General features: G+C 47.5%; 1 protein-coding gene across 23 annotated transcripts in view; it reads right to left on the reverse strand.

The window, feature by feature from the left end:
- KALRN (kalirin RhoGEF kinase) overlaps window positions 1-26,457 on the reverse strand; it is a 622,455-nt gene that overhangs the window by 399,952 nt on the left and 196,046 nt on the right. For all 23 annotated transcript variants that reach the window (XM_019738955.3, XM_019738953.3, XM_019738949.3 and 20 more), the window contains exons 4-5: window positions 5,802-5,994; window positions 2,802-3,314 (exon numbers count right to left, since the gene is read on the reverse strand). In XM_019738955.3, coding sequence (XP_019594514.2) covers window positions 2,802-3,314; window positions 5,802-5,994 — 706 coding nt within the window. The remainder of the gene's footprint in view (window positions 1-2,801; window positions 3,315-5,801; window positions 5,995-26,457) is intronic.

Consider the following 26,457-nt stretch of genomic DNA (forward strand, 5'->3'; position numbering starts at 1 on the left):
GGTATGAACACACCAAAGAACAGGGACCCTAACCTTAGGAGTCCATGCGTCGAATTCGGGGATTGTGTACTTGGATAGGGAAAAAAATATACCTTTATTTTCACTAACCGCTAACTGAAATATAACATTCTCCTCCATTACGCACGTCAGCAACAAACTACATTACTGGTATGTCTCTGACACCAACAGATACATACACATCACATCACATCACCTCAGGGTGTTGCCCTAAAATATCATCACTGCTCATCACTGCTTCAAAATGATGCTAGTTGTGAGGCTTCAAGTGTATCTTGTTGTTTAGCATGTTCCTATAGAAGTACATGGTATTTTTAAAAACCAGTAACTGTATTTCAATAGTTATTTTCTAAGCCCATACATCTTATTTGGTACATTTACAACTCTAATTCTGAAAAGGGGTCCACAAGCTTCTCCAGACCGAAGAAAGCCGATGCCTCCGTGCATATGTGTGCACGGAGGTGTGGTGTGTGTGTATCTGTGTGTGTGCATCAAACACAAAGCCGAAGGGGTCCACAGCACAGAAAGGTTAAGAGCCCCTGCTGTTGAGTGAGCGTTAGGAGGAGGTGGGATTTGAGATTCTCCCTAGAGTCGTCAGGGCATGGATTGGGGCTCAGGGGCTCACAAGCAGTGCTCAGTGGTAGCGAGGCAGGTCCTAGAAGCAGAGGACAGTAGGGTTATTGGGCGAGAACTTGGATGGGCTGTGGAGCAGGAAAAGTACTGGCTCTGTCTAATCGGCAGTGTGCTCTTGGGCCAGCTGCTTCGTCTCTCTGAGCCTCCCTTTCCTCAACTGTAAAATGGGAATAACGATATACCATGTGATTCCTGGGCGTGGATTGAGAGGACGTATGTGAGGCAGCAGTGACTGCTTGGGTGCCTGGCACCTGTCTGACTAGACGTTCAGCCTTTCCTCCCCGGCATCCTCGGGGGCTCAGGTACATCGTTTTGCTTTGTCTTTGAGACAGGCACTATCTGTGACCTCTGCAGTCTTCCCAAGTTCTTGAGCTTCAGGGGTGCTGTGAACTGCCTCCAACTCTAACAAATCATATGCAAGCAGACAAAGTCCCCTGACTCCTTTCTGTCCCGGGCTCAGGGACATGCGCATCCAGGTCAGGCTGCAAAGCACAGTCCTTGCCCCAGAGCAGAAGACACCCTAAGTAAAAAGGAGATGTTCCAGACATTTCCACAGGAAAAAAGCCTGCTTCTGGCTTCACAGAGCAGTTGGCTCCTGACCTGATGTCTCATCACTTGGTGACCAGCGGCAGGATTCTGCAGCCCAAGTGGCCCCTCCCAGAGCAGGTCAGGGTCACACAAAATGGCCCTCAGGAAGGTCAGGGAAAACTTGCGCAACCCCTAATGCTGTGCAAGAAACCCCTTTCCATGTCTCTCACAAAAACTGGCTTAAATGATATCCAAAAGTTCTGTTGTAGAACGGGGGTGTGCATGCTTCAACAATTGCATCTATTGATTTTCTTCTGATTATAAATGATAAAAGATTGGAAAACACATGACATTTACACAGAGAAATTAAAATCAACCATAAGGCTGGCCCCTAGAAACCAAAACGATTAATAGTGCGGTGAATTTTCTTCCAGTCATACCTCTGCTGCCGCTCTGACACAAATTGGGATCACCATTATATAGAGTTTTGTACCCTGATTTCATCACTCAAAAATACTTAGAGACATTTTCAATGTGGGCTCTTAAAAGACACAAAACCATTACATCAGATGCAGTCAGTGTGTACAATTCACAGGCTGCTAAGAGATATCAGGGTATTCCTAAGAGTACTGTGGGGCATTTAAACACAATTTCAGAAAATGGATAAGGCGAAGAGTCCATTTCACTCCTCCTAAAGCACATCTAACAGGAAACTCTCTTTTTTAGCTTGGAGAGAACCTAGAAAAGATACTTTTGTGTCCCTAGCAAAGAGGCATTATATGATATTTTTCTTTCTCGCTTTCTCCCCCGATAAGAGGAAAGCTTTGAAAATTCACTGCTGGGAAAAATGGGGTCTTGCTTAAGTGCTGAGCAGCTAAGGAAAAACCTTCAGAAAGACGTGATATGGCAGGAAGAGCCCGGCACTTCAAACTGAGAAAAGCTGGATTCATACATCAAGTCTGACATTGTAGCCCCAAGATCAAGGAGCACCCATTTCCTTGAGCTTCAGCAGAGACAGCACCACCCACCTCAAAGGATCAAAGAGCTGTGCTGATTAAATAAGGTTCCGTGTGCAATGCTCTGTCATAGTCAAGTACACTGCACAGCAGTAATCACTACGTCATGTGGTATTACCGTGGCTGGTAACATATTGTTATTTCTGTTGCTCAGCAGGCTTGAACCACTCACTGCACATCCTGAGAGGGGCAGTCTTCAACAGTGGGGGTGGGGGGGAAGCGTGGACTCTGAAGCTGCACTGCACTTCCTAGTTTGGTCAAGTTATTTAGCCTCTCAGTTTCTTCATCTGTAAAATGGGATGATGACAATATGCCTGCCTCATAGGACTTGAGAGGATTAAAGTGAGTTAACTTCCATGGTGCTTAGAACAGTGCCTGGTGCATAACAAACACTATAGAAGGGGAGCTTTAAGAAGTCAGTGATCAATGGCCAAATATAAGATTGAAATGCATGCCAGCTAAAATCAGTCAGCACATTTTTTGGAAAGCTTTCCACACAAAATATTACCATTAATCAGAAAGTTGGACTCGCAGCCACTACCAGTTTCCCTAAAAAGGTATGCCCCCCCACCCTCCCAGGCCCAGGGGGGCCGGCTTCCCTCCTACCTTCTCGGCGTCCTGCTCGAAGAGCCGCAGCTGGAAGCACTGGTCCAGCTTGAGCTTGCGCACGTGCCACATCTGGTGCAGGTGCTGCCGGGTGGAGTGCAGCTTGTCCAGGAGGCTGGTGATTTTGGGCACGAGGCTCTGGAAGTCGGCGCTGCCCGGGATGCAGTTGCGCCCCGAGAAGCCGTCACTGCAGCGGATGCACTGCAGCAGCCGCTGCCCCTCCCGGTCCAGCTCTTCCACTGGGGCCTTCAGCACCTTCTTCTTGAGCTGCGTGTGCTCGTCGATGAGCCGCCGAGAGCCCTCCACGTCCACGGGGAACTCCTTCCGGGCCAGCATCTCCTGCAGGTCCTCCAGGCGCGAGAGCAGGTGCACGGCGCTGTTGAAGAACTCCTCCAGGGAGAGCCGCAGCTCGATCCACTCCTCGTGATTGTAGTCCAGGGAGCCATCGAACTCCTCGGTCAGCTGGGAGGGGTCCACCAGCTTCGTGAGGCCCTCCACCGACACCATGCTCGTCTGGAAGGGCAGACACACAGACGGAGACTCAGGGACGTGCGGTGAGTGGGGGTGAGACCAAGGCAGCGGTCGGCAAGAGGAGAGAAAGTCAAGGGGAGAGGCCGGCTAAGTCCACAGAATAATGACCACAGCCTGCCTCGGAAAGAGCCGAGGGAGAGCACGTGGCCCGCTGGACAGGAGCCACAAATCAGCCAGGGTCAGCAGTTTCAACAGACTGGCTGACTGGCTCAAAAAGCCTCTCTACCTGCCCACCATTTGCCATTCCAGGAAAGGCTGCCTTTCTGTCTTGGCTGCCCTTATCTCCTCCTCCCAACCCCCGCAGTCTACCACAGCAGGGCTTCAGCTGCTAGAAGCAGGAGACGCTGGAAGGAAAAATAGACCCAGTGCCTGGGGGTCTAGTTCTCTGTATCTTGAAAACCCACCCAGGCCCATCATCACAGCTGGATTAAGCAAGGTGGGTCAGATCCTGGGCTGTGAGAATCTGAATCTATCTTCCTGCCTCCAGCTGTGGGGAGGCCTCAGCCCCATCCCAAGGCGCCCGGGTTGCAGATGCCGTTCTCTGATTTAGCTGTTCTAGACTGGAGTTTGGGCGTTGGTGGTTTTTAAAAGCTCCCCAGGTGATTCCAATGTGCAGCCAGTGGCACAAACCTCTGCTAAACGACGTAGATCCTGCTCCTCAAAGTGTGGCCGTTGGACCAGCAGCATTAAGACCACCTGGGAGCTTGTCAGAAATGCAGCATCTCAGACCTATCCCTATTCTGCCGAATTAGAATCTACATTCAACAAGATCCCCTAGGGACTCTGCCCTAAACTCCAAGCAGTCCTGCTCTAGAGCACTTCCCCCTTCAAATCCGGCTCAAAGTTTCCCACATCCAGAAGGTCTCCCATGATTATATTCACCAATTATTCATTAAGTATCTGCTACTGCACAAGCCTGTACTCACGGTCTGCAGTAGGTATTTCATTGGCTGGCTGTAAGGTACAGCTTTATAAATATTCTTCTGAGGGGGAGGCCTCCAGCTCTCTCTCTCCTGTAGTTTTTGTTGTTCAGGAGACAGAGGCAAGCTTACTTAACTCGGGTGAAGGGAGATGGGAAGTGCTGGGCAGTTACGCTGAAGCAAAAGTTTCAGGACTTATTGGAAAGATTATTTTCAGTCTTTTCAGGTCATAAATATATAGGCTTGTTGTCACCACCGCCTCTGCATAAACAAACCAAAAATACAAAAAGCATTTCCCTACAGGACTGCTCATGCTGGCTCGGGTGCTGGCAGAGTATGACTGTTTTTAGACCAAGTCAAAATCTTTTTGTATTATTTACACAGAGTGAGACTGCCTCACTAAGGTGGTCGGGTGGTTGTGCTCAGAGGGCAGGTATTGGGGCCACCCCACCCCCCCGCCACACACACACACACAAACACACACACACACACACTCCTGGTCCTGTGGGGGAAGGGTCTGGAACGCGAAGTTGCTGCAAGTTTCAGAGCATCCTGCCTTTCTTTCCCACATACACATGTGTACAAGGACCATCCGATGCAGATGAGGGCTACAACCCCGAGAAAGGGCAACAGCTCAGATTGGGCTGGAACAAAGGCTCCTAAATCATTGATTTAATCCGATGTGTTAGTCAAAATTCTCAGGGGACACAGATGTCCTCTAAAAAAAAAAAAATCTCGTTAAAACATAACATGTTTTCCCTGAGTATAAAAGTGAGGCATAATTCTCAAAGGAAAATGAAAAGCACAAAGAAAATCAAAATCACCGGTAATCCAGCCACCTCTAATAATCTACCGCTAATATTTTCATGTTTGTCTTTGCCTTCTTCTCCACGTATATACTTAAAAGAGAAATTTCAGATTATACTCCCATATTGTTTTATCACATGCCTTTTTAGAACAATATATCATGAGCATTTTTCAATGACACTATTTTTCTAAATACTTTTTATTGAGCTATAATTGACATATAACTAAACACGGTTTTTAATGCTTTCATAGTATTTGTGTATTAATGTCATCAAAATTAATAGTCAGGATACAAACTAGATACATGTGTATGGACATATATGCATATATGTGTATACACGTGTGTGTATATTATTGCAAAAACATGGTAATGACCATCCTTGTAGACCTTTGTTTACAATTATAATTAGATTTTCAAAAAGTTTTTTGTTTACTTTTTATATTAAAAATATTTTCCTAGGAGAAGAATTGCTAGATCAGTGGATATAAATTCTTTTGAAAGGCAGGATGTAAATTCTTTTTAAGGCATTTGACCCAAATTACAAAGTTGCCTCCAGAAACAATTGTCCTAACAGTACACAGGCCTGGAACAATCTCATGATCCTCCTTTTCCTCCCCAGACTCTAATTAGTAAGGCCACAGTAGCCAAGAAATCCTGAAATACCAGTCCCAGACGTGTGTCATAGGATAGCTGGAGAAGGGCTGAGAAATGTGTGGGTGCTAAGAGAGAAGTCTGGCTCACCTCAAAGATGAATTTGGAGCTGCCAAAGTTGGTCTTCTGCTTCTGCCAGAAGTTGTCAGGTTTGATGATGAGGGCCACATGAATCTCAGCAGGAAAGGCTTCCTGCAGGGTTTTGAGGAGGGGCTTGATGAGGTCCCACTTGGAGCCCCGCATGTCGATGATGACGGTGAAGCCACGTTTGCACACGTCCTCACTGTGGGAAGGTCAGAGGTCAGGCACGGTCACTCAGAGACTTTCAATACACAGTCAAAAAGCATCCAGAAATCTGCATTCCTTTACTCTGGACCACCCTTCCAACTTCATGCCAGCTCTCCTAGCCGCCTTCCCATCCAAGTCAAAATGCACTGCCCCGAAAACCTTCCCAGATTCACCCGCTCCGACTGAGGGCATTCTCCTTCTCCTAGCACTTAGCAAATAAGCTGGCCTTCCGAATACGGTCATTCACAATTCTTGGGATGTTTACTTTTGGGGTTATTCACAATTACGTCTGATTTTACATTGAATTTTTGTCTGTCTTGATCCTGGGAGGAATCATGTTTTCCCCATTTGAATACAGCTCTCTAACCACAGCGATCCTGTTGCCCTTAAATCTGAGATGGGAAGTCCCTGGCAAGAGTGGTGCCCTTCCCCATACCCACATCAATGGCAGTCACCGGCACACTTCACCACTGAACCCAAACTGGACCGAAGAACCTCTTTCAATAAAGATTCTAGGCAGATTCTATCAATTGATAAGAGATGGTACACAAAGTATTACTAATATAGATTTACCACCACTGTATTTAAGATGTGTTACTCATGGATCCAAAGGTATGCTTATGTCAAGTTATAAAAAATCAGGTTGCTGAGTCACGCTGATTTCATAGATAGCCTCGGGTGGGCCTGATTAGAAAGGCAGAGACATGTACTGTCTCCTGTACTTTCATGACCAGAGTCACGGTGTAAAAAAGCATGATTCAGGAAAAGAGGGAAAGCTCCTAAAATCAAGGACAGATGACGTGACAGTGGCCATCTTGAAAACCAGAAGACAAGCTGGCTAAGTGACTCCAGATGCTTTTATATAACTTATTAAGTAGCAAAGTTTATTTAAACACTTGGACTTTAACTATAAAAATCAAAAGGAAAAAAAAGAAGGTCAAAATAATTATAACATCTCAGTTTGGGAGAAAGTTTTATGTTTTGGTAGTTAGGGGGTCTTCTCTCCTTCGTGGCTTATTTAACCTAGCTCTTTATTTTACAACTCAAAATAGATTCGGTTACCTCACATTTTTATATAAACAATGGCATAGCATTTCCTGAGGGTCTTTCACGTAATTTCCCAGTCCCCAGATTGTACTTGCTTAAACCACTGTGCATGTTACATGACCCACAGACGTGCATCACCCTGTATCAATCACTTCCAGCTACTGGAGGCTAAGTCCATAATGGGAAGATTTCAGCCACAAATGGAAACAAAATCTCTTTTCAGGCTTCCTTCTCAAATCTCAACAGTGATGAGAATGTCACAGCCTGGGGAAGAGACTACAGTCCCTGTGACTGCGAATGTCTCAAGCTTAAGTCAGCTTCCTCAGGCCTCCCAGTTAGATGGGGAAACTCCCCATTTCTTCTCGTTGGTACAAAGGACTAGACTCAGCATAGGAAGAAGGCTGCGTCTTTTATTTCCCCCCAAATTCTGCATCCCAAAGGAAAGGAGCTACCTCTTCTCCTTCTCTGACACTTGGATCAACAAGTGGCAAGAGACTTCTATAAATTTCTCTGCCCTATTGTCTGAAAGCTAGGTGACGTTTTCCTAAATTACAGAATTTCTTTCCCATTATAGAAGAAAGACCTGCTGATTATCAAAAAGTTAAAATACTCAAAGAACTATATAAGAGATGCCCATGATAGGAATTTATAATACCTGGCCGATTCCCTTCTTTTTTGTGTGTGCAATTTGTGTGTGTGCAATGCAATACCACGGAGTGTGCTATTCTTCAGTCACACAGAGTTTTTTTCTCCTGTCTAACATTTCTTTGAACTGTTCCATTTAATGGCACATAGTCCATCTTATAGCTAGCTATACCATCATGTATTTAGTCACGCTCATGACCGCTTTGCAGAAAGGCCTATCAACTTACATGTCTGCTGGCAATGCATGCGTGCCCGTGCCCCTTACTGCACCCTCATCAGCAATGGTCACTGAAATCTCTGCCCATGTTCTGGGGAAAATGCTGTGTTCCATTTAAATTTGCATTTCTCTCATTACTACTAGTTATAGCATATTGGCCTGGAAGTATTTCCTCTGACTTGCCTGATAGTTCTTTTGTCCACTTTTCTACTGGGATTTCATGGCTTTCCTCACTGAGCTTACTTTCGTTCAGCTTGACCCATTTGGCGCATGCCGTGCAAAGTAACGGTGGGTCTTGCTCTGCCTTCGAGGTGACCCGCTTCCTTGTCCCTGCTCCTCGGGCCCCAGCCCTGTTACCCCATCCCTGTAACTGTGCTGACATGAAGAATCTCCATCCCTAACAAGAAAGAGTGTTGCTGCCAAGAGCTGGAGCTTGACGACCCCAGCATCGAAACGTGGTGGTCAGTAGCAGGTTACACATTGTCACCTAATCACTTCTGACAACTCACATAGAAATCAGGTACCAATATTCTCTAGGAAGTTGTCGCTAACCCCGGAGATGGGGAACGAGGGCCAGGAGCTGACAGCTAATCTAACTGGCACGTTTCTGGGAAACAGCCTCATCTCTCAAGGAGCTTTGTTTGGTTTCAAGTAAGGAGCGGAGTGGAGCTGGGGAAGGAAACAGAATGCCAGGGACCATGGCTGAACACTGCATATACGACATTTCCTTTTATCCTCACAGCGCCTTATAAACTTGGTGCGGTCATCCCCACAGAAGAGATGGTGAAATGGAGGCACAGAATCTGCGGAAGGTCACATGACTTGCGAGTGGCGAGGCGAATAATCAAACCCAGGACTGCTGAGAGGAAAGCCCACACTCAGGTCACTAAATTATACTACACCCCACCACATCGTCACTATGTGGGGTGTTTTGTCATTGGGCGTGGGGGTTACGGGTCAGCCATGAGGGGTTAGGTCAGGGAGCTCACAGGAGACGAGGGAAATGACGACAAGGAGTCCAAGTGAATGACCTCCATTCTGTAGCCTGTACGCAAAAATCACAAAATCCCAGAAGCAACCGAGCATGGCATATTGAGAAAGTTCAAGTAGGTCACTTTGGCTTAGGCACGTGGGTAAGAGGAAGAGTGACTGATGGCAGAGAGCTGCTCTCACTGCTTTGGCCCAGGCTCTGATCCTCTTCTTACACAGCCTTCCACCCCCAACCCCACCCCAGGACCAACGAGACTTGCCCACATAGAGTCCATGCTGCACCTGCAACCCCTCACAGACCAAGCTCCTAGCACCTGCCACCCTAAGAATCTCTGCCCAAAGGACCCTTAGCCTATTTTCTGGGCCCATGTGTACCGGTTTTCCAGGTTCAATCCCCCAAGGCAAGTAACACCACCAGTCTGCGCAGCCCTAGGCCTGAGGGGTGGAAAAGGGCTGTTGTTCGCAGGCGTGTGGCTAGAACATGCATGCATGAGGCCCTCCACAGAGGGAGACGGAGCTGGGGGGTGGGCAGAGAATGGCCCACGGGCTGTGTTGCCACACAGCAGCCTACCCCTCTGTCTCCTCGTACCTGCCTCTAAAGCAAGGAGAGTCTGTGAGACGGATCCTTTCAAGGACTTTGCTTCACCTTTGTGCTTGTACTTTACATCTCCCTGTTTGGCCCCAGAAAGATGGCTGGTTAGCCAATGACGAGTAAGATTCCCCACGGGGGTGGGGGGGACAACTCAAGCCAGGCACAGTTGAGTGGGGACCAACAGGAGAATCCACAGGGTTCATAGAGGTGGGCACAGCCCCCACGTTCCCCCGCTAACGAGAGCCTCAGCCTCTGTGGCTGCATTCCTTCCCACAAACTGCAGGGGAAGTGATTCAATGAGGTTCTCTCCATCTATTCATATGCATAAAGGTTTTGCTCCTTGGGGAAGTACTTATCCTGAGACTTATGGTTCGGCTGCCTGCAGGCAAGGGTGATTGGCTTAAATCTGTTTCCATTGTAATGTATGGGATTCACAGACCTTGAGGTTGACAAGCTTTACTTCTTTTACTTTCACACCGAACTAATAAAAGCCATGCGTTGGCCCCATTCAGGGCTCAGTCCTTGAGGCTGCAGTCCCTTGGCTCTGCTTGCACTCTATTCTCATCTACTGTCTTTCTTAACCTTGTGCAGCCCTCCTTGCTTCCCACAACTCTTGTCGCACTGGATGTGACAGGGCTGGTATCCCTGTGCTACCAAATCCTGGCATGGAAATCAGAGTAGTCCAACAAACCTAAATCTGAAGCTGGCCTCCTGGGTTGCTATGAAGATGTATTTATCAAGATAGAAAGCTGGAACATGCTTTACCTAACAGTTAGCTTGCTATATTAACTTTCCGTATTGAGACGTGGCGTATGTGGGTTTCCATTTGTACTCTTGCCCCAGACACCAGAGAAGAAGCAGAGGTAGAAGCAGGTGCCACATCAGGATGGGTCTTAGATTACTACTGTGGCAGGCAAGCTGGATTCATCCTGGGGGCACGGGGGCACCGCTGAAGGGTGTCACTCAGGGAAGAAAGATGACCAAGTGGATTGGAAAGGACACCCCCAGCTGTGCGGAGGGAGAGTACAGAGGCGTCAGCCAGAGGGAGCAGTGAGAGCAGAACAGAGAAACCACCCCTTGGGATCTTTGCTAAAATGCTTCCTAAGGGAAGTCGTCCTTGGGCCACCCTATGCAAAGCTACAGCTGTCACCTAGCACTCCTACCTCCCTGCCCTAATTTGTTTTTCTCCTTAGCTTATTACCATCTGGATCCTACATTTCACTTATGCATTTATTTTCCATCTTCCCTCACTAGACAGTAACTTCAGTGAGGGCAGGGATTTTTGTGTTCATTTCACGGCCGACTCCCCAGGGCGAATACAGTGCTGAGGAAGTAGAGGTAGCAGTGAAGGGCGTGGGATCTAGAACCACTCTTCCCCAGTCTGAAGCCCAGCACTGTTTGCTTACGGAGGAACCGTAGCAACTTACTTCTAACCTCTATGCCTCCGTTCCTTCGCTGTAAAACATGAATAATAGTAACCACATTATGGGGTTATTTTAAAGGTTCTGTGTGTTGATGCACACAAGAAAGCACTTAGGGTGCCAGACACACAGTCTGGACTACGCAAGTCTTAGCTGCTATAGGAGACATGGCTGATGTCCCGCCCAGGGCTCCTTTGCTGAGCACCCTGCCCAGCCCCCAGCTCCGACAGCGTGGCAGCCATCAGCTTACCCCTGCGACCATCTCTGGAGACTTGCCTTTGGCCGGTGGGCTCCACTTCTCCCAGAGATACCTGGGAGGTTACACTCCCACCAGAGGGAGCAGTGTGTCTGTCATACAGGAGTGCCAAGGCTCAGACTCTACCTCCAGGCAGAGCAACGCTGATGAGGCTCTAGAGCATCCCTCTCCCCAGTCGGTCTCTGGCAGACTGAGACCACATCCTTGCTCAGTCCCACCCCTTCCCCACTGGTTCTCCAACGCCTGACTCCCTTACAATTTTTCTCGAAGAGAATGCCCTCACTGTATCGTCTGTACCTGAGCCCGTCTCAAGAAAGAGTTATTTTATTATTGTGCTGTGAATAAGTCTGTCACTATAAATGGTACATATTTCATACATATATGACATTTTGAAGGTAAAGAGATGTACTGTCTGGAGATTATAAGAGAAATTGGATTGCGCATTTTGACCTGGGAATCATACTGTGCCGAGCACCTAGTAGGTGTTCAATTACATTTGCTGAGTAAATAAATCCACGAACAGTGGTAGCAGATAGGCACAGAAGTGGGTGAGATCACCCCAAGAAAGCGAATAAGATGAATAGAACCATCTTCTGAGCCAAGGACAGAACGCTGATGGAATATCAATGTTGAAGAGATGGGAGAAGAAAGTGGATAAGCCTGAGGAAAAAATGCAGAGGTTAGAGAAAAGCAGGAGAGGAATGAAGCCAAGGAAATCAGGGCAGGGAGGATTTCAAGGAGGAACTAGTATTCAACGCTGCAGGGAGGCCGGTCATTCACTGAGCTCGGAACTCCTGTATTTAGCAACTAAGAGGCCTTGGTCCCACTGGCCAGAGCAGTTTCAGTGGAGGGCTGGGACAGGAGCTGGGTGGCAGCAGCGGAGCAGTCTTTCTAGCTGATCTCCGGGATGATTGGAGGAAATGTCATCTGAGGTTGTTTCTGGTGCACTACCATCCCCTGGCCGTCTCCCTGACTCCAGAAGCTTTTCGACACCCCAAACCCCACAGTGGCTCCCCAGCCTGCCTACTCCCCAAGACTCCATGCCCCCACACGTCTTTTCCTCTCAGTGTGCTCAGATGGGGATCAGTTTGAAGAAACAAATTTACACTGGAATATAACTTACAGGTAACCCTCCTTGGCCCTTTAGGTAATTTATCTTTCAAAAGGTATATATTAGCCCAAATCAAATTTTCAGGAGCTGAATTTTGCTTTGTGTGTGGTGAGGATGGGAACACAGGACGGTGACGCTTGGAGCACAGGCCTTTAAATCCACAAAGAAGGGGCAAGGAGAGTGAGTGACCCTCCCAACCTCCCTACTTTAGAAGGAGAATGTGGCCACAGTGAGGTCACCCTGCCCCACTGGTTTCCCATCTGGGGCTTGAGACCTGGGCCCCCTTGGCCAGCTTCTCACCCTTTGTGATAAATTACAATCTCTTCCAACTGAGCTGTGAACTGTTTCATAGACCCTCGGGGGCTCTGGGCCCACAGCATAAACATACACTGAATCACCAGATGATGGATCAGGTATTTCTTGTACTCAGTTCTAGACCATTTATTGTTCTGTTCATTACACGTCACTGGGGCTGTTCGCACTCAGTGAGCCTGTGCTCTCTCAAAAAAGCACTTTCACGACTTTATGCCAGTGTTTCTTAAACTTTAGTGACTTTTATTTATCACGTAGGACACTCATTTAAAAATGATGATTTGAGGAACCCTTGCAGGTATGCTGATGAAAATCCGTCTGGGACGAGGCCCAGGAGTCTCCCCAGGTGATCCAAGGACGACAACTAGACTCTCTCAGGTATTGTTGCTGAGAGTTTAATGATAAGGACTCACTCTGTCTAAATCAGATTAGAATGGGCATTAATAAACAGCAGGTAACATACGACTGTATCACATAGCACAACAATGAAATACAGTGAGAACAACATTTGCAGGGAGAGCCAACAGCTATGTTTTGCAGGAACCTGTCAAATATGTTAGTGGATTCTCTCTCCATAGCCTTGTGTCCTCGTGAATGGAGTCATTTATTGTAAACACAGACTTGGGAGGGTTTCTATCCTTGCAGGGGATTTTTCTGGTTCTTTTTGCAAAGGAACTCCTCCTGTCTTGGCCTCAGGAGGCTTTCCTTACAGGCCTGGCTGCTGCCCTCCCCAATATAATTTTTTTGTGCTCAACCAGACGCCTGCTGGAGAGCTGCTTTCCCAGGCTTCCCCTCCACTTCCAACTTGCTATGAAATCACTGGGCAGGTTCTGCTTCTTATCATAGACCTGCCCTGGCTGCCTCATGTAACACTTCCAGGAAAGGCATGGGTGTCTCTGGGTGCCCTGCGGTCCTGGCTATATCTGATGCTCCCAGTTATCTCTTGACCCACTGAGCTGGGAACTCTAAGAGCGCTGCCGCAGGTCTGATTGGGCCAGGTACAGGGCCTCAGTGGGGGGTGATAAGGAACAATGAATAAGTGTCACCACAGACCCTCTGCACTCCTGGTGGACCCCATGCCTAGCAGAGATCACAATCTAGCAGCCCCTACTGAACCCAATCCCCAAAGTCGTTTTATTAGGCACAGTTGTTTAGAATGCTTTCAACTGTCTTTGGAGGAAGCTTCAACTCTCCATTCTTTAAACCACTCCTGGCTCATTCACACACTCACATGGTCTGTCTGCCTGTGGACCTTTGGATTTGCCTCCTGTCATAGCTGCTACTACTATTACCCAGCCCGACTGCATACATTAGAATCTCAATGGCCTTAGTTTAGGGGGCAGGGATTAAGGTACCAGTGCCTAGAGCCAAAGGTCACTCTGGAACCTGGACAGCAGGGCAGAGCACCTGTCCGTGACAACCCCAGTCCAGGGCTGCACCCTGGGTTACAGGTCTGGCCTCGGGGAGCAAAGTGCTGCTCCCTCCCAATATCTGCTCCCTCAGCACCTCCCAGGCCCTGGCCCAGTGGAGCCCAGAATGTCCCTCGGGATTCCATCCCAGCCACATCAGGGAGCCCTCCTGGATACCTCCCGCTATCGTCTGTCCAACGGCTGGCTGGACACAACGGTTACCTTCTCCCCAGGGCCTGCCTAGCTCCTCTGTTGGCGCCATCTCCCTCTCACTAAAACATACAGCCTATCATATTATCCACACTTCTCTTAACTTCCTTATGGTCAATTTTGTATTAGACTTTGCCCTCTCGTCCCTCTATGCCTTTGTGCGTGCCCACCCAACCCCAGCTTTGCCTAGATAACTGCTTACATTTCAAAGTTCAACTCACATGCCTCTTCCTCCAAGATGTCTCCTCTTACTGCTACCTTCCCTCCCATCCTACCCCAACCCCCAGGGGAAAAGGGCTCTTCCCAGGCACTGTCATGACCTTGTGCTTACTCTGCAGGCCAGGTGCTCTATGTGGGGAACTATGGCCAGGCTCTGAATGACCAATCTCTGTATCCCTTACAGAGAGTATATGGCTTAACAATGGGAGCCTCGTTACGAAGGTGATGCATAAATAATATTGTGCCATACAAATATATCATATTATCTATTAATTTATTCATCCAACAAATACTTACTGAGCACTTACTTTGTGGCAGGCCCGCTGCTAGGTATCAGAGAAATAAATGTGAACAAGAAAGAAACATGAAAGCTGCATTCTAGGGGGAGGGATGGCCACAAGACAGTCACTAGGTAAAGCGAATAAGTACAAATTGTGATAATTCTTAAGAACTTATCAGATCATCAGACAGGCCACTATGAGGAGCTGACAATTTAAGCAGAAACCAAAACTATGAGAAGGAGGATTTAGGGAATAAAAAAGAACAATGCAGGCAAGAGGGGGAAAGTCTGTTCAAAGGCCCTGGGGTGGAAAAGAGCTTGTGTGGTGACTGCTCCTCCATTATAGGGAGGAGGGTAGAGGGCGGAGGTGGTGACGTTCAGTAAGCAAGCAGACTAGCAGCCAGATCTGGGCTGGAACTCTAAATCTGGAGGAACTCAAAATCGCATGTTGGAGAGAAATATAAAAGGAGAGCCAAACTACTGCAACTTGAAGCAGCTGTTTTTGATAAAAATGAGACATACACATATATTAATGATAAAAGCTAATTTTATTGAGCGCATGAGAATCTATGTAGGCTAAGTATTTTATATGCATGATCTTATTTATTCCTCATGTGAAACTCACAAGTAGCTGCTGTCATTATCCCACCCTATTGTTAGGAAAGCTGAGGCTCAGAGAGGTTGAGTAACTTCCTTACAGCCACCAGGAAGAAGTAAAAATCAGTATTTGAATCTGATCTGCTTGATACCAGTATCTTTCATGCTACCTTGCCTCAGAGACACACAGCGCGCTTGAACTTGAAGAAATGCTAATTCTTACTCCTGCTAATCCTTCCTTTTAGTGCCAAGGGCAGCAAATTCCAGAGGAAGGAAGTGACTTGCTCAGGTTACACAGTTGGGTGGATGTTTGGGCCATTTGGGCCAACCATCCAGAGGTCAATCTCCCTGCTTCAGGTCTTCTATTAAGCCATGAGAACTCTGGAACTGAGAGGAAGAGAAATCCTCCCAGACATCGTATAACGTGGTGTGGAGGCCCAGGGCATTCTGTGTGGAGTACTAAAACCCCTCCTCCAGGAATGAGGACCATCCGCTCGTGGTTTCCACTGACCCCATTTGCCCCAGCTCCTAGGATGCCACCTGAAATTTACCCTGTATCTATGAACATCTGGAAGATTCTCATGTGAAACACTGCTGGAAAAAACACAATCTCTTCATCCTGATGGGAGGTGGGGGAGTAGAGATCTCCAAGGAGCACCCCCCCCCCCCAGACCAGGCGAGGGGTCAACATGAGTTTCTGCTTAGCATGTGCTGCTGGGGCATGTTCGGTTGCTGCTAGTTGCAGGGTGTGGGGTGTCAGCAGTGTGGGGTGTCAGAATCCTAGTTTGAGAGCCTACGCATGCCCAGTGCTTGGGCTGTGATGGAGTAGAAGTAACCTTCAAATCAGACCTAATCACTAAGTTGTTCAGGTAAGGTGACACGTTGAACATTAGGGTACAGGGCTAGACTGGTCACTGAGGAGCGAGTGACAGAGTGGAAGGACAAGGGAAGGACTTCCTGTTTAATGAAGACAGATGGGCCCCGCCACGCATAGCGCTGGCCCTGCAGGTGCAAGCGGGACAGGCAATGCAGCCGGGTTTGGACGGAGGACTGCACAAGGCTCACTCACGGCGCACGGACAGGCTTTAGCACCTGGACACGGTTCACCGCGAGCAGACAGAAACCAGCCAAGGAGGAGGGCGGAGCACCCCCAACAAGTCATCCGCTTCACGCTTCTCCCCTGCACTGTGCTGTACCCATGTCTCCCTGAAAGAATTTCACGAGCTGAACGCTCCATTCTGAATTTGAGGAGGAAGAAAAGGGTTTGCAGTTCTCAGGAGAAAACAATTCCCCTGACCCATCTGTGCCCAAGTTATCCTGCCATTCGCAGGTGGTGCTGCGTCTCTGGCTTCAGGATCTAGATTTTTGTTGCAATCTTTTGCCCATCACTCTAATTTGTGTGAACCTGTTTTCTGCTCATTGTGATTCTAATAGCAGCTTCCCGCTGATTGCCCCAAACCACACCATACCCACTTTCTTAAACAACCAGAAATCAGCAGGTGTTAAAGAAAAGTGTTAAAGACACATTAGCACATGCTTTAAGCTTTCTAATTGGTATAATCAGAAGCAGTAAAAAGAACACTGGAAGGAGGCAGCGCCTAACAGAGAACTGAGCCACTCTCTGGGGAGGTTTGTGTGGGGAATGCGTGCTTGCCCACACAGAGGGTTCTCTAACTCATCCTTCACCATGTGGAGGGCTCCTGGGTGGTTGGACATTGGAAAGGCAGGAGAAAGGAGCTGGGGAGGGGGGGCTCCCTTATCTGTCTTGCGCCTCTCCCCCCATCTCACAAGGCTAGCCCCAGCTGATTGTATGTCCCGGTCTCATTCAGCCACCATCAGGTTCCACGTTCATCCATCCAGAGGTGTTTTCAGTTTTCTTTTGCTTTGTTTTTTATTGGAAGATACTCTCTGTCCACTTTCCCAGGTCATGATTATTCCAAAGAATCTGTGTGGTTCTAGCCATGTAACAGCACATCTTTTGCTCCTGCACCTCTCACCTGTGATGCCAGGACGGGGTGGAGGGCAAAGCTTTATTCTAAACCAAAGCCTCAATATCTTCCTCTGTAAAATGGGGAGATGCTGACTAATTGGTCTGAGGATAGGTCCAGTCCTGTGTAAATGTCCCCTGCTGGGGCGAATGTTCAGCTGTGGTGAAGTACTACTACAGTACAGATTCTAGAGAGTCGCTTGCCCATTTCCAGGTCTGGGAACTCCCACCCTCAACTGTACCAGAAGCAAACCTAACCCTTGCCCTAGTCAGAGCTCCAGGGAAATGGAGGCCATTGAGAAAAGTTGCCATTTTCCACCTCTTTGAAGTCTGCTACCCAATTTCAGCCAAATAAAGCTGTTTAAAAAAAACAAACGAACTGAAAAACTCTTATTGTCAATGTGCCGGAGACAGAAATGTGGCTGATCCTCTTCCCTGGCCTCTGGAAGAGTGTAGGGAGGTATTCACGCTCTAAGATTGCTCCCTGCGTCCCCGGGTCTGGCCATAAGGTGACAGGTCCACGGGCCTAAAAACATAGCAGGACCTTGCACCTGTGCAGGCTGACTTGTCGCCAATGCCACCTTTAAAACAAAACACTTTCTAAAATCAAGTCTGCTCTGAAAGAACAAAGATTTTCAGGACAGAGATTTGCTGTCCTGCAGGTAGTCAAAAGAGCATGTCACAGGCTGAAGGGAACTCCCAAAGAGAGTTCCAGAAATGGCATGGGTGCCGGTAGGACAAAGGTGAAAGGATGCAGTCTTCCAAAGGATGGCTGTCTCTGAGGGCCCAGCCTGGGTTAGTTGCATAAAACCTGGTGTGTTTGTTCGTCAGCCAGGTCATCTTACAGTCTCACAAGCTCTGAAACACAATTGCCATTCACCAAAAGAAGAGACCTGCTTTCTAAATCAGAGGCCTGGGGACAGGGCATTTGGAGGGAGCTACTCTAAGTTAAGAGAGAAAGAGAGCTTAGAGAAGAACCAGAACCATTGCTCCTAGAAGTCCGGGGCTGGCTGGCCAGAGAAGGAAAGTGGCAGACAGGTGGGTTCAGGGGAGCAAGGATGGAAACTGACGTATCCATTTCCAGACAGCAGCCTCCAGCCCTAGTACCCACCCTCTCTCACAGAACTTTCCTTCTGGGGCATTCAGAACATGAAGCAGAAATGAAACAGAAAGGAAAGCAGCACTGGGAAAGAAAGAAGGAACTGGAAACCGAAACCACAGCCTCCCAACATAGCCCTTTCCTTGCCCTCCCCAGACAAACCCCGCTGGCCTTTTCTATCACCCCTTCTTTCCCCCAGAGTCAGGCTGGGTGAAAAACAAGTCATCTTTTTAGTTAAAACAAAAAAAAAAAGTAAAAAGTCATTACAATCACTGTCCCTGCATCTGTGAGCAGCAAACCAAAGATGAGCCCTGTCCCAAACACGGTGGCCTGTCTAACCTCAATGCCTCAGTCACCCCAACTATGAGACACAGGGAGCTCTTCCAAATGAGCAGACAGAGGAAAGAGAAGAGAGTGGCCCAAGAGCGGCGGTGATGGTGCGGCCGTGCGCCTGCTCTGCCCGGACTGCAGCTGGCCAGGAGGTGGGGTGGTTCCTCCCTTTGCGCGTGCCAATCCCTACTGTCAATACCACTCTCTCCTCCTCCTGCCGCACCCGCACCTCTCTCCAAACTTTCACAGGATCCCCTACTCTCCAGCTCAGCTCCTGTTTCCTGTCAGGGCAGGTGGACTCCTGGTTTAAAAACCACCTGCTTCCTCCAGGAAATAGTCTTTGGTCAAAACTCATCTGCACACAACTCCACCCCACCCCTCCTCCTCTTTCCCTTTAAGTAACAGTCGCTTTCTGGAAAGCCCAATGCTGTTTGAATACACACACACACACACACACACACACACACACACACACACACACACACTGACAGTCACCCTGCGGGCATGCCAAAGCAGGAGCTCCGCTCCCGCAGGGCAGGCTGCTCTCCCCCCGCACTTGGCAGGCTGTCATGGCCAAGGACACTAACGAGGCCCCTGATTTATGTGGAGGAAAACCCTGTGATGGCTCAGGCACTAGTGCAAACCTGAGAGTAGCCAGGGAGGTCACGGAGAGCCAGACGGAGGACACCAGAGGGAGGGGACATGCTTGGGACTTGAAACTAAACAGGAAGGGCTCTGAGGGTCCCCCCTCATTAGCCTGCAAGTTCAGGGGCAGCCCGAAAAAGCCAGAGGTTATTTGGCCATGCTCTCTAAGTAGGTGTGTATGGAAATACTAAACAAGTGTCCTGTGGCTGCACCGAATTCAATCTGGACTGATTTGCAGGCGTCCTAATGGACAGCTCCGTCCCAGTCAGGGCTGAGGGCGGGTGAGGAGTGGTCCTTCACATCCAAAACAGGGAGTTTCCCTTCAGCAAATGAGTTCTGAAGCCTGAGCTCCTTTCAAAGGAAAGCAGCCTATGGTCTAGAGATGAGACGACATTCTCTTTCTGGGCAGGGAGTCAGGGTGGGGCGCGTCACAGCACAAGGTTCAGACCTTGCCTCGGGCTCCAGGCCAAGAGGAGGTGCTGTGCAAATCCTGGCACACAAATTACTAGTGATGGGAACAGATGAAATTCCAGCACAGAACAGTCTGAGAGAAGAAAGGGGGAAAATGCCTCGGTGTTAGGGTTTTTGGGTAGCTCTCAAAACCAAGGCTGGTCCTCTCTTGACCTAGAACCAGTGGGGTGGTGGGGAGAGGAGGGAGGTTCTGAGAGAGAAAAATGGAGTAGGGCCATGAGGACACACATTTGGATTATGTCAGTAAATTCTCCAGAAAAACATTTGTCCTAGCTGAGTCACCACAGCTCTGACAGCCTGCTCCCGTCTGGGTTCTGGGAGAAATAGGGCTGGCTGTCAAACTTGCTCAATTTAGAAACAGTAACACCCCTGCTTGGTGAGACCGAGTCCACTCCCGGTTCCCTGGCAGGCTCCTCCATGCTCTGTCCCCTGGCAGAGGGCTCTGCCGCACAGCCAGCCCCACCCTCTCTGGTCTGGGCACTCCTTATCGGTGCAGCCCCTTACGGTACAGAGAAGACATCCTGAAGGAGACCTGGGTCAGGCCTCAGTGACTTCATGTCTGGAAGAGAGAGCCTGGCTTTGGTCCCGCAGGCCCTGGGGGGAGAGACACTGCCCTTTTTTCCCCTTAAAGAGTTCCCAATCGAATTGAATTCAGCCAACCTGCAAGGTGCTGGTCTGCAAACTCACCCACCAAACAAGAGTCACATCCCTGTCCTCAAGAGGGTCACCACCTATCAGGGAGCGAGCCTTGTGGGCAATGAGAACTCCGGGAAGAGACGGAGCCCATCACCCCTACATGATGACTTTTCTAGATTCAAAAGTCTTTCTCAGATTTTGTTCAAATGATTTTCTTCTGCTTAGGTGATGCTGGACTTTTAAGAAAGACCTTATTAAGAAGCCTTTTTATCTAAAGCAATCCAAGAAGAGATGAGATGGAGAGGAACAGTCAAGAGGGAGACATTCTTCTTTTCGTAAAAGCCCCAGTGGCTACCTGGTACGGAAATTATCTGCAACAAGTGAGTGTATTCACCAAGGTTATACTTTCAGCAACAAAAAGCCCTAGTAGTGATGTGTTTCTTGTTTTCTTGTGTTCAGCTTTCATGTTTAGAGAAAGAAAATCGTGTCTGGAAGGGAAGGTTTGAAAAGACAAAGACTTTTATGTTCAATGTTTGTGGCTAACAAAAATTTTGAGGGAGACAGTAGAAGTTCCAAGAGGTAAGTATGCTTGGCGCGCTGTGACTTCGAATCTACCCAGGACTGAAGATAAACAAACAGGAAGGATCCTTTTTTTTAATTTTGAAAAAGATTTGATTTTATAAAAGGAAGTTAAGAATTGGTATAGCACATTATTTAGGCATTTGCTTTCCCTTAAAAGAGCATCATTATAAAATTCCCAGTTTCAACTGGGAACTCTTATATACCCAGGCTATTTTCACAAATGTTATTTTATTGAATATTTATTACAGTTCTCTGAGAAAGATTATATTAAACCCATTTTGTAGTTTAGGAGAAGAAGAGTTGTTGCTTAGTGGTTACTTAAATTTCAGTGTTTCAATCAAATTTTAAAAAGTAAAGCCTGTATAATCCAAAGTCTAATGATGAGAGAGCACATTACCGTTGGAAATCTCACAAAACCCAGCTATGCCTTCCAGGGCAGCTGAGCTAAGGTACTCCGCCACTTGGTGGCAGCATTCCAAACTTGCCAGATGTGGATAGTAAAGGCAATCTCTCTAGAAAATTAGTATCATAACATAAAATGTCAGTATCCAATATATGCTAAAAACATACAGCCCCAAGCAGCAGTGAAGGGTACACCATAAGACCTATCCAATGACAGGTGAAGAGAGAAACACAAAACATGCTGCAAATAATCACGTAAGGGAGAGAGAAACAGCCCCAAGTCTGGAACCCACCAAGCAGAAAACACCCTTTTTCCCTTGTCCTAGGCTATCTCTCTAGCGTCTATATTCAGGGAACTCCCTTCTTTCCAACATCCCAGCAAAACGAATCTGAACTAAATTTAAATCATCCTGATTCCCTAGCATGAATTCCAGAAAAACTTGAATGTACTGGACTTATTTCACCTGACGTGCTGAAGTTGACCTAACCTCAGTGCAACCAGAAACATCAGCTTCCTAATCAGCCTGCTGTTGATGAGCCATACGCTTCAGGAGTCTAAAAAAATAAAAAATAAAAAATAATAAAAAAATTAAATGGCTACATCTAAGCTTTAGAGACTCATTCGACATTATCACCCAGGAGACAAATTCCAAAGAGGCCTCATTTGCTTGGCAGAAGGCAGACAAGGACCTCAGTTCAGATGAGCACAGAGGAGGTTAAAACTACTTTGGGCCAAGCCAGGAACTGACTGAGCAACCAGCCCTGAAGCTGAAACACACCCAGAGGCAAAACTAAAAACTCACCAAGGGCAAAAACAACTAGGTCTTTCTAGATTTCATATCAGATCCGAACTTGAATGTGAGATCCCCATCAAGAGGCCTATTAGTTAGGAAAGGAAAATGAATCCTGACGTGGCAGACCCCACAGGGCAGGTCTTACGACCAGTTACTTCACTCTTTTCAAATCCAGGGTCAGGGTCAGGTGCAGTACATGTGGCCCTGCATTAGGGTTTCTTGAGGACGATGGCAACAGCACTCCTTGCACAGTGGGGCCTAGGCAACGATGAGCCAATAAGCTTCAATTTGGAGAAACGTAAAGGCATACTGAAAGTTTAAACGGGAAAATTTGGAAAGCAATTTGGCAACGTGTGTCAGCAGCCTTAAAAAATAAAACGTCCACGATTGCCACAAATCTATCCCAAAGCCACCATCTAAAATGAAGACAAAGGTTTACACACAAAAATGTTTACTGAGAGTTGTTTATAGCAATGAAGTTTGGGAAATAACTTAGACGTCTAACGATAGGGGTAATTAAAATATGGTACATCTCCAGATATACTATTAGGCATAAAGAAAAGTTTGTAATGTTAAGAAAATATTCTTATGGTATAATTCAAAGTGGAATAAAAAAAGAAGCACAATTAAATAAACAGTATGACTCAATTCTGTGTTTAAAAAGCTCTAAAGAAAAAAGATGAAGGAAATATATCAATACAGTGTTACTACCTCTAGATGATATTTACAAGCGTTTTTGTTTTAATTCTTTTTTTTTTAATTTATTGGGGTGACAATTGTTAGTAAAATTACATAGATTTCAGGTGTACAATTCTGTATTACATCATCGATAAATCCCACTGTGTGTTCACCACCCAGAGTCAGTTCTCCTTCCATCACCATATATTTGATCCCCCTTACCCTCGTCTCCCACCCCCCACTCCCCTTACCCTCTGGTAACCACTATGTTTTTCCGTACTTATTTTCTCAAATAAAGAAATACTTTTCTAATTAATAAAAGAAGTCAAGCCTTTATCACACTATTGGGCATTTATATTCATTCATTCAGTATTTATTACAAGCCTGCGAGGTTTTACTGACCTTCCTGCTATTACTATGATTCCCAATGACTCTGATCCTAACGTCAACCATTACCCTAACCCGGATTTTGATGACGCAGTGCGAGAACAATGAGAGACAAGGGACAACGCAAGATCCCTACTTTCAAGCAAAGCCAGGGAAAGAAAGTGCCATTGGCCCCCAGCCCCTTCTGTGCGTCAAGGCCGGGACCAGGTAGGTACCTTCCACGAGTTACCCTGCAACCCTCACTACCACTGTACTTGGTAATAGCTTCATGCCCATTTTACAGGTGAGGAACTTGCCAGCAAGCAGACACATTTCTCCTTCTAGAGGGGAGGGCGCTGGGGTTCCTTCATTCTTCCTGGGCTGGAATCCCCTGCATCATTTCCAAGGGTCAGTATTTTTCCTCGAGCCCACTCTTTCCTTCTCTATGAGGTCACAGGTCCACACCCACCAAGCCAAAGTCCCTTCTAAGGGCCACAGGGAAGGCGCATGTGAAGGAGAAACAATCCCCCTCTCTCCATCAGGAATCCGCGTGTCCAAGGCTGGGTCCTTGATTTATCACTTAAGGCATTTACTGGTTCCTGGAATACTAGGGCTGCTTCTCAGTTATTTCATGACCGCATGGTTTCCGCCTCTGATTGTCTAGGTTATTGTTCTCCAGGGAATCACAAGTGCCTGTCTCTGCATTTGAAGCATCACGGCTGGCTCTCCCCCAACCACCGCCCCCCAGCACCCCCATTGCCTATCATAGGATTTCCATGAGCCCCCTCAGGACTGTGCCAGTGCAGACCTGCCAACTTGAGGGTAACATGGTTCAAGGAAGTGAACCAGACTCAAAATACAGATCAGCTGACCACTAACTAATGCCAGAACCATGCTTCTGACGCCAGGGCGGTGCAGAAGATAGAACCAGGCAGGTGACTGAGGGAAAGAAACATCACACACGGAAGGAAACTGCACCAGATGCCGTCCCTAGAATACAGCACAGATCAGCCCCAACCAACCCGGGCTTTGAGTTCAGGGTCCCTGCTACTGAAGTCTTACTCATCTCTTTAGTTTCCAGGTCTTAAGTACTTTTGTTTTACGGACACTTGGTATAGTTTGGTCACTAGTGCAGAGCTGACTATCATCCACAGATGAGCATAAATGAGCAGCGTTTACTTGCATAAAACTGCACACAGACACCGGACGGAGGTCTGAGGACTCCACACACCATCCCATGGTCTGTGCATCCACGGTCACCACGGCTGCCCCAGCAGCAGAAAGAAGCCCAGGTTTAAGGCACTCACCACCTGCATCTCCCACCCGCATCAACCGTCACACTCAGGATGCTAAGAGAACCTTTGAGAGAGCAGATGTATGCCCACCACCATTACATTTGTCTGCCCCTCACCTCCTTACCACCCTCCTTCACCGTCCTGTTCCGACCCAGTGCTTAGCCCATCTTTCAGAGCCTACCTTCCCACTCACCCCACAAGTATTCCAGCACGCCATCACCACTGCCGCCTTCACTCTGCTCTCCTCACTGCTTCAGCAGATGCAAGCTCATCCTCTGTTCCTAGACCACCTGGCTCCCAATTATACTGGCTGTGTCCACAGGTGAGGTACCTCACCTCTCTGAGCCTCAGTTTCCTGACGTTATAAAATGAGAATAATAATACCCACCTCAAAGTGCTGGGAGAATTAAGTTACTGCGTGCAAAATACTTAACACAGGGCAATAATACAGGTTAAAGGTAGTATTGATAACAGCTAGCACTTACTTATCACTTACTAGGTCAGTTCCAGAGGTGGGAAGCAGTAAGGCCTTTTTGCACCCACTCAAAATTAGATTTGAAGAGTCACCATGTTGCTGCATACTATAGTAGTTCAAAAAAGCCACTCACAGAATACTACATACGGCACAGTACCGTTTTTATAAAGCTCAAAACCAAATAAAACTAAACAATATATTGTTTATGAAAACATGTGGTAATCTATACCAAAAAAAAACAAAACAAAACAAAAGAAGGATAAACACAAAACTTAGAATAGTGAATATTTGGGGGGGGCAAAGGGGATCGGGGGGGGGACGACTCACAGGCAGCTTCAAAAGCAGAGGTGATGCTCTGCTTCCAAAGTTGGGGGTGGGTGGGCTCTCAGGTGTTCATGTTATTATGCTTCATAACTAACATGTATATCTGTTCTTTCATATACTACAGACATTACTACATATGTTGTGCATATATAATAATATTATTTATTATTATCATTAAGCTCCTTATTATCATTATTATTGAGCTTCTTCAGGAGACAGACTAACGTGTACTGAGTGCCGGGGTGTTACAGAGAGACTGCTAGATCATTTTTTCACAACACCCCTGTGAGATGGACATTCTTTTTCCAAATTAAAAATAAGAATACTGGACTCAGAAATGTTGAGTAATATATCCAAGGTCTCACCCTGTGCCAAATATCTTCCACGTGCCCCTCCAAATCCATTCTCCATTTTCTCCCCTCCACCTGACACCGGGGAGGCTGACCCCTATGGACTGCCTCAGTGGGCCCCCCATCACCTGGATTCGGTGGCATTCAGTTAATGATAAACAATGACAGGAGGTCAGAGAATGGGAGGACATTCCATTGGGAACTATCGATTCCCCTTGCCCTCCCCATCATGTCATCACCAGGAGTGGGTGGCACCTCTCTACCGAAGGCCACAGCTGCTGTCACCTCTCTGTCTCCAGATTCCAAGGTGCTCCTCACCTTGCCCCTTCAGGCCCAGAAGTAGTACTGTCTCCCCTCCCTGCTGTGTTGTGCCTAGGATAACCCGGAAATCTACATCTTGTGGATGTCCCTGTTCCCTGCCTGCACCATGGTAGACTGTCCCTTCATGAAACTCTTCTGAGATGACCCAGCTTGAATGGTCATGTGTTTCCTGAGTGAGAAGGAGGGGGGCTTCAATCTGAGCCCCAGCATCTCCCATCCATCCTCAGAGGCTGCTCTGCCCTTTGCTGTGAGGGGTCTGCACGGCTCCAAGGAGAGGGATCACTACCGACGGTAGTTACTGTTGTGGTTTTATGTTCCTCAGCAGCAGAGCAGAGCATCGTTTGCTCTGTAGGGCCTGTTCTGTACAGCTAACAATACGGACACCTAACTCATACTG

The sequence above is a fragment of the Rhinolophus sinicus genome, chromosome 17, assembly GCF_057876585.1.
Source record: "Rhinolophus sinicus isolate RSI-liver-muscle chromosome 17, RSI-T2T, whole genome shotgun sequence".
In the NCBI taxonomy this organism is placed as follows: domain Eukaryota; kingdom Metazoa; phylum Chordata; class Mammalia; order Chiroptera; family Rhinolophidae; genus Rhinolophus; species Rhinolophus sinicus.